The sequence below is a fragment of the Sturnus vulgaris genome, unplaced genomic scaffold (assembly GCF_052056855.1).
Source record: "Sturnus vulgaris isolate bStuVul1 unplaced genomic scaffold, bStuVul1.hap1 Scaffold_2054, whole genome shotgun sequence".
Taxonomy (NCBI): Eukaryota; Metazoa; Chordata; class Aves; order Passeriformes; family Sturnidae; genus Sturnus; species Sturnus vulgaris.
This window is the reverse complement of record NW_028276228.1, coordinates 26,705-34,862: the sequence shown is the minus strand read 5'-3', so window position 1 is coordinate 34,862 and position 8,158 is coordinate 26,705. Positions and strand designations below refer to the sequence as shown.

General features: G+C 50.2%; 1 protein-coding gene and 2 long non-coding RNA genes across 3 annotated transcripts; all 3 read right to left on the bottom strand.

The window, feature by feature from the left end:
- Positions 1–667: 667 nt before the first annotated feature.
- On the bottom strand, positions 668–2,357 carry LOC148217845 (uncharacterized). The gene is made up of 2 exons (XR_015800702.1): positions 2,212–2,357; positions 668–1,913 (listed from the first exon to the last, which is right to left on the bottom strand). It is a non-coding gene; the product is annotated as an uncharacterized LOC148217845 (long non-coding RNA).
- Positions 2,358–2,448: 91 nt separating this feature from the next.
- LOC148217844 (uncharacterized) lies at positions 2,449–3,221 on the bottom strand. Its single transcript, XR_015800701.1, has 2 exons — positions 3,028–3,221; positions 2,449–2,799 (listed from the first exon to the last, which is right to left on the bottom strand). It is a non-coding gene; the product is annotated as an uncharacterized LOC148217844 (long non-coding RNA).
- A 569-nt stretch (positions 3,222–3,790) lies between these two features.
- LOC148217843 (nucleolar pre-ribosomal-associated protein 1-like) lies at positions 3,791–5,601 on the bottom strand. The gene is made up of 3 exons (XM_088158453.1): positions 4,919–5,601; positions 4,709–4,825; positions 3,791–4,070 (listed from the first exon to the last, which is right to left on the bottom strand). The coding sequence occupies exons 1-3, from the start codon at positions 4,922–4,924 to the stop codon at positions 3,921–3,923; spliced, it is 273 nt and encodes a 90-aa protein (XP_088014579.1). The 5' UTR covers positions 4,925–5,601; the 3' UTR covers positions 3,791–3,920.
- Between the last annotated feature and the right edge of the window lie 2,557 nt (positions 5,602–8,158).

Below are 8,158 nucleotides of genomic sequence, written 5' to 3'. Positions count from 1 at the left end.
TGGTTCTGTTTTTCATGCATTCTACACCCACCCCTCCCTCTCAATGTTCTGGCACCCACCATGACCCCCCCCCCATGCCCGACTCACCTGCTCCTCCAGCGCAGCCCGGCTCCCTCTCCCAGGGACCTTGGGGTGCCCCAAACCACGTCGGAGCCCCCCTCAGCCTTTTTTCCTCACCCCAAAGAAGGCACAGAACGACTCCAACTGCCCTGGACAGCAGCAGGGCACTTGACTGCAACCCCTCCCATGTGTCCATCCCACAGAAAGTGACTCTGCTGACACCAGAAAAGGGAGGGCAACCCCCACAAGGGCTGAAGTTCCTCCCCAGCCCTGCAGACACAGGGGACAAGGGGCAGAAAGGAGGAGGGGGCAGCAGAGAGGACAAGGGAAGAAAATCAACATCAAGGTGCACGATGAAATGGAACCCCCCCTAAAAAAAAAAAAAAGAAGAAGAAAAATGAAAACGAAAAATAACCAAAAAACGAAAAGAAACCCCTGGCATGCTGGATGGGCAGCACAAGAGGGAGGGATTAAAAATGAACAGGGACAGTGTCCTGGTTTTGGGCAAATTTGGGGGAAAACCTCCAGAAGGAGCCCCCAGACAGCAAACCCCACGACTCCTTCCCCCCACCCCACCGGGTTCGGGAAGAATTTCCTCGGAGAAGAGTGGGAGAAAAAAACCTCTTTATTTAACAAGCAAGACACTCCCCAGCACAGGGAAAAAAGACAACACCAGCTGACAAAAAACTCTTTCACCGTTCTGAAGGGATGACGAGTTCAGTCTCTCTGGCGAGTGGTCGCCCAGTTATCAGTCTCTGGCGCTTGGGAATGGCTGCTGCAGGTGACAGAGTGTAGACTCCCGGTGTTTCTTGGGGTTTCCCAGGTCCCCGTCCGGAACAGGTTCAGATGGTATCCAGGAGAGGGAGGGGACGGGGTGGAAGAGAAAACAGTCCAGGGAAAAAGTTGGACTGCCTAGCTGAACTAACTAATAAGAAAAAAGCAAGGGCAAAGCGAAGGAAAGAAAAAGAGGCAGAAGCGAGCAAGCAGGCAAGCAAGCAGGCAAGCAAGCAAGCAAGCAAACCGAGCTAAAACCTCTCCTAAACATAGACCATGGGGGAGGTGAGCCGGCTGATAACAAGACAAAACAAAGCTTCACTCTCAGAGTCAGTCCTGGAAGCACAGGACATAATACCAAACATAATCAGGACACATGATTGGAGATAGAAACACCATAACATCACCCTAGGACAGACAGTGACCGGGACACAAGGATCCCACGGGAAACAACGGCACAGGGAGCACCACAGAGGCACAGAGAAGGACGGAGAAAAGACAGAGAGTGCCAAACACACAGCAAGGACTGAGGGGTACCATGACAAAGAGGGAACCCAGGAGCCAGAGAGGAAGCGAGCACAGCCCGTGCGGGGCGGGCAAAGACGGGCAAGGAGCAGCACAGCCACGGAGACAGAGAGGCACGGCCAGCAGGACAGAGGCTCACCAGGAGAGGGGCACAGCAAGGGAGGAGCACCGGGCAGCGCTCCTTTAGGACAAGAATATTCACACACACAAGCAATTCCCTCATTTGCACCTCATTCTTATTTCACCCCCCCCCCCCCCCCCCCCCAATAAAAAATTCAGCTCATAGCACAGGCAGCTCTGGCTTTTCCCTGCACAGTATTTCTACCAAGGCCCTGGGCACAGCACGCGGTCGCGAGTCACCTGAATCAATCCTGATTTAACATTTCAAAGCTTCTCCTTCTGGCACTGCACCTTCTCAGACCCGGGCTGCCATGTTCCACTCCCCTCATGGCCACATTCAAGAACAACTGTTGCCATTCTGCAGAGAATTCCCAATATGACTCACGTATTATCAGTGGGCAGAAAACTCTTTGGGCTTCAGTTCCACCTCTCACCTGTTCCACGTGGAGGGAGGACAGGCATTAGTCACACATCACAGCAGCAGTGATGGATCAAGGCTTTTTTTTTTTTTTTTTTTTTTTTGATTGAATAAAAGGGTAAGAAAAAACAAACCAGGTCTCATACAAATGTCTTGAAACACCATTAAAGCTTTTTAAACCCAGGAGACCATCGTGATTCCTGACTTCAGTCTTCTATCCATACTGGTTTTGGCATCATGAAATCAATCAGAGTCTTTTAAGAAATACTAAATCATCATGACTAAACCCCGGGCTCCTGGTCATTTGCACTTACAGCCCCTTGTAGGAAGCTCTCCAGCCTTTTTTTCCCATCCTACGTTGGACAGAGGATGGCTGTGAACCGCACGCCTCCACACAAACAGTCCTGCCGGTTCCTCAAAAAGTTTAAAATGCCTGTGATAAAAATGATAGAAAGTAATACTGCCTCTCACACTGTGCAAGAAATGGGAAGTTGGACTTTCAATGTCCCACTGAGAGATGCCGAATAAAAGCTTCCCCATGAGCTCGCACAGAGTAGTAACATTTCTTGGACGAAACTAAACTAAGATTTTTTTTTTGACCAAACAAGATAGGTCTGTATGAGAACAGCTCAGGAGGCTTTCAGGGCTCGCAGTGATGCTGGCAGAGCACAGAACGTTAAAGATGAAGTCTTAACTCCCTGAATTAATGCCCTGTGGTAGCCAAATCTTTTTGCAAAGACACATAAGACTTGCTTCTCCTTGTTTCCGAGTTCCCAAGCCGTCCTGTAATTCCTCACCTGCACTAGTGCAGACCAATCTGCCGTGGGCAAGGAACAGATCCGGCTCCTGAGCTCCAAGCCACGTGTCCCCGATGGAAACCCAAGTCAGGAATACAAAAACACCTGTGGAAGAAAGACGAGAGAAAAATCAGAAGACACAGATATTCTTCTATTCCCACACAGAAATACCGAGCCAAGCTGTTTACCTCTGGGACTCTGTTTTAAAACAGCTCCCCAGCTCTGTTCCTAGATGGAAAACGTGGAGTGGCTTTGCCCGTGCAAAGCCAATGAGCCTCCTCACAAGAAGGAACAAACCAGTTTCCTGCTAAATCAGACACCTGGAAATCTCACCTGTCACATGCTGTCATGGACCAGCAAGAGGGATCAGCATCCAGGCCCACGTGGACTTGTTCATTCCTGGCTTCTAATGCAGCAGGGACAACAGCACTGAAGGGAAATGATCACGTCTTCATTTAAAGAGAACCCAACTTCTTCATCAAAGCCATCACTGTCCTCGAGCAGGACATCCACCATATCCAGGACATCTAATCAGTGAAGAAAAACATCAAAGCAAGAATCCAGACTAACAGGAAAAACAACAGACGTAGAATGCAACACTCCAGGAATACAAGGCATCTTTTTAATTCTTTTTAATTAAAAAAAAAAATAAAAAATAAAAAAAAGGATGAAAGCCACATTTGTCACGCAATACAACTTTAAGTGCAACCCCTAAATTACAGCTGAACCTTCACTCTGCCTTTCAATGCTGCTGTCCAGCACGGAGCAGCTGTGGCTGCTCCTGGATCCCTGGATGTGTCCAAAGCCAGGCTGGACACTGGGGCTTGGAGCAGCCCGGGCTACTGAAAGGTGTCCCTGTTCATGGCAGGGCTGGAACTGGATGAGATTTAAGGAGCCTTGCCGGCCAAACCACTCTGGGATTCCATGACTCTGTCAACAGTCCCAGGCAGAAGGGCTAGATTTCCATTTGAGTTCAAAAACGCTGCTGCAAGAGCATGAAGAGAGATTTCAAATACCGTTCAAGTGGCACAGCCACGGCAGAAATGACTTTCAGAGGTAAAGCGGCAACTTGGCAATTCCACTTCGACTTCTGATACCAAGAACACGTGGAGAGCTGAATCCTGGAGGGCCCTTACTTAACAGGATTGCCAGAGTTATCCATCCCCAGTTTGCTGATTAGGGCTAGAAAGTGTATCCCCAAGTCATGGAGTTGGGATGTTGACAGGTTACCACATACCATCAATGTGAGAGACGGGGATGCTGATGTTATCAGAGTCCTGTTTAAACAGAGCCACCTGGAGCGTGCTGGCTGCCTGAACCAGGTCTGCTGCCTTGTCAGTGTAGGGACAGGGGTTGGTCACCAGCTTCAGCAGGATCTGTCAGCAAAGGTGGGGAGAAAGGTAAGTGCACCTGCTGGCTGGCAAGTGCAGGGGAACCACACGGTACTGAGAACGACCACGTGCTGAAAGCTGGGCAGCTTTTATGAGGACAACTTCCATAGCACTTCTGCAGGATTCTGTCTACAGTTCCTGCTCTACAGGCCACACTGATGGAAAAACAAAAACCCACCACAACTTGGCACCTAGACTGCGACCACACACCGAGTACCTGGGCAGACCACAGTGGAGGCAAAGCACTGGGCATTCAACATCCTGAAGAGTAAACAGCAAGTGTCACCTTTCCTTGTCAAGGACCACCATCTACTGAGCTCTGATAATGTCGGCACCTAAAGAGGAGATCAAAGCTACCCACACCTACACCACTCTACCCTTACACCGACAATGCTGTAATAACAGCTGATCTCTTTGGATTTCATTTTCCTACAAATCATTTGGCTGCCCTCCCACTGAACACAAGAAGGATGCCACCTCCGTATAAAGAATCCCAAACAAGGCTTTTCTCAGAATTCATTCGCTGGTCTTTGACAGGTTTCTCAACAATAGCAACAAGACCTCCAGTTTCCACTAACACTATTCTTTGCATTTTTTTATCCAGCTGATTTGAACACCGTTACCTTTTCCAAAAACTGAATCACTGCTTCCTTCTGGTCTTCTTTTGTATTATCCAAGTGCTCCAGCCAAATTGAAAGCTCCTTCCACGTGTACTCAAACGCTCCACTGTCACGTAAAACCTGTCCAGGAAACAAAGGAGGAGGTGTGTAAATAAACCTCAAAACACCTAAAATACAAAACCCCGAGGGATGCAGATCTTTTTCTATAGTTACCTTCATGCTTCCTTCTTTTAGGAACGAAAAGAAGAGCAGGTTGATGAGGAGTCGTATCTGCCGCTCTCCTCACCCTCAGTTCAAGAGGCTCACTAGGGGGACTTCAGCTGCATAGTGGACAATAAAAATCCTACTTCTGTAATTTTTGGAAAGCAGGTTATACTGCTTTCAGAGGGCGGTACAGCTTTCTATCATCACAGGCAGTTAAAAAAAAAAGAAAAAAGCACCTTCAAAATAGCCTGTAGGGGAGTTTTAGAAAACTACCGATGAAACAGAGGAAAATCATTGCTAAATTAAACCTGAATCAGGCTACTTGTACTTAAAGCAATCAGGCAGAGGGATGAACAGTCACATAAATGAGCAGTGGGCTGTGACCACAGCAAGGTCCAGAGAGAAGTGCAAGTTGCTGGGGGTGGTGAGGAAGACAGCAAGTCACACACCCTAGAGACAGGCTTTGACGTGCCTAGAAACTTCCCCCCGCTTTCCTGCTCTCCAAATTCAGGCCCTGACTGCGAGCACCCAAACTCGGTGACCCCGAGCTCCAGCTCTACAAGCAAGAAAGGAGGAGGGAGAAGAGGAAGGAATCCGAGTGACACCAGGGTTCAGCTCCCTCCCCCTAAGGCCCAGCAAGAGAGGAAACCTTGCCCAGCTTCCCGACCCTGGCACCTACGTTGGACGACTGCAATTACACAGGATGAATCTGTGCCTTTGCTCCTCTCCACACATCAAATACAAGGAAGCCATCACAACTCATTTGTTCTACAGTTACTCCGTGTACAACACCAGCAGCTCTAAAAATAACTGCTGCTCACATCAGTCTGACAGGGGAATTCATTTAAAGCAAGAAAACATGAAGGAAAAAGGATTCATTATAATATAAGCGACTATTTTTGGCAGGGTCTGGAAACAGAAATGCACCTGCAGCTCTCACAAAACCGGGCAGGAACAGAATGTGAAATCCAAAAACGAGCCTTCAGTTACATGGCACTGTGCAGAAAAGTAAGTCCTTACCATCTATTCTTAGCAGCCTTTCTGCTGACGGAACTGCCCCAACTTCCCTGTTCCTGCTTTCCCTTCAGAGAAAATGCAAAGGACTGAAGTGGAAAGTGGACACAGGAACAAGTCAAGCAGTCCATGTTCCCACCTGGCAAAAGAATCCAAAACCATCAGAAAAACGGCACATTTTGAGCAGCTTTCGGTTGAGACATTCATTGCTGGGAGACCAAGTGAACCTGCCTTTAATCCCTTGCAAGGATCAAGGGCAACTAAACCCGAATTCAGTCACTGTAACTGGATTTTTTCTTGGCAGGACAGTCTGGTTGCATTTATTCCTTATTCCTAGGGGTAAATCTCTACCCCTCCTTAGGTAACTAAAGGATGTCCTCTTTGAATAAGGTGCTAAAAACAGCAGCCTCTGGTGTCTGGTGGACTTCGAGCTGGCCAGCTTTTTCTCAAAAGTCAAATAACTAATTTAAATATGCAGAGGGGGATGCTAATTTTCAAGACAAAAAGTACTCCTTGCATCAAAGCTGGGATCAGACAATAACAGAGAGGACTACTCTGCAGGGCCAGAGGAAACCGGAGAAGACTTATGAAAGGCTAGAGTGCTGAAGTACAGATTAAAGAAACGCTGATAAAAAGTAAAAATCCAAAGCAATATCTTCTTGATCAATGTCAAGACCTTTGCAGGCACCAACTGCACTGATTTATTACAGTATCAGAATTCATTCAGCCTCGGGGGGGTGCGTAAACACGACAGACATTTCTTTGCTCTTTCATCAACTGCTGCAGTGAAGTCCGTTCACAGCATTGATTTCTGTCAAATATTTCGTTACTAGCCGGTTATCTGACAGCAAATTTCAACAAGAGGCACAGGAAAGGAGACTGGTGACCACACAATCCTGCAGCAAAGGTAACTGCTTCAAGAAAAAATCGTACAATCCTGAAATTTCAGGCCAGTGGGATAGAGTGAATATCCTGATATTTCAATTCCAAAGCTTACCTTAATGGTCTCGGGCTCCGGGGCTTGGAGGGGGGGTCGGTTCGGAAGGGCCGCCTCCGGAGGAGGGGATCCCGGGGGAGTCAGGGGCCCGGGGAGGGGGGCGAGGCGGAGGGAGAGGAAAAAGAGGAAGATGAGGAGGAGGAAGAAGGGGGAGAGGGTTTGAGAGGAGGGGAAGCCCAAATCCGTGCTGTGTGCGGAGCTCCGACAGCACGCTGCAGCCCGCAGCTCAGTGTGAGCACGGGGCAGAGGAGGCGATTTCTGGGCATTCAATCACCCTGAGGCGGGCCCCGGCACCGCCCCTGCAGCACCGTCCCCAGCACAGCTCGGTACCGCTCCGGGATCACCCGGCCCCGCCCCCGGTGCCGCCCGGGACCACTGGGGACCGCCCCTAAAGCACCGCCCCGGCCCCGCCCGGTCCCGTCCCCGGGACCTCCGTGCCCCGCCTCGCCAAGCCCCGGCTCCGCCCCGAGCCTGCCCGGGCTGCGCCGGGACCATCGCTGGCGGCCCCGCCCCTCTCCCCCGGGCCGAAGCGGGCTGAAGGAGATGTCCGCACGATTGGAAACGCCGCCGAAAATCGCACCCGTGGGATCGGTGTCGGCGTCGTGCGCAGGCATCCCACTAGAGCGAGCGGGCTCCTTGCTGTGCCACCCTCCTTTTGCAGCCAGAGTTAGAAGGTCGGGGAGCGACACCCGAGCCGCCATCTTGGGAGAGGCAGGCGCGCAGTACCGCGCTCTGCCCACAGGGTGGCGCTTGGGAGACAGGCAAGGGATGGAATCAAGGAGTGTCCCAATCCTTGAGGAAATCCCCCTGAATGAACGCCCCAAAAAACCGCGACCAGAACTGAGAAACCTCCTGCCTCTGTATGAGTGCAAAGGGTGTGCAAGGAGTGTGCAAATAGTGTGCATTAGCAATCGATCGGCAGGCATTGGCAATCGATCGCCGATATAATCGATCGGCAGGCATTGGCAATCGTTCGCCGATCTAATCGATCGGCAGGCGCGATCAATCGATCGCCGATCTAATCGATCGGCAGGCATTAGCAATCGATCGCCGATCTAATCGATCGGCAGGCATTGGCAATCGATCGCCGATCTAATCGATCGGCAGGCGCGATCAATCGATCGCCGATCTAATCGATCGGCAGGCATTAGCAATCGATCGCCGATCTAATCGATCGGCAGGCATTAGCAATCGATCGCCGATCTAATCGATCGGCAGGCATTAGCAATCGATCGCCG

What these genes read in the sequence shown, in the direction of transcription:
- LOC148217843 (XM_088158453.1), bottom strand. An exon ending in TGATTCAGTTTTTGGAAAAG is followed by an intron (nt 4,071 to 4,708) that starts GTAACGGTGTTC and finishes CTTTGCTGACAG; the next exon opens with ATCCTGCTGAAGCTGGTGAC.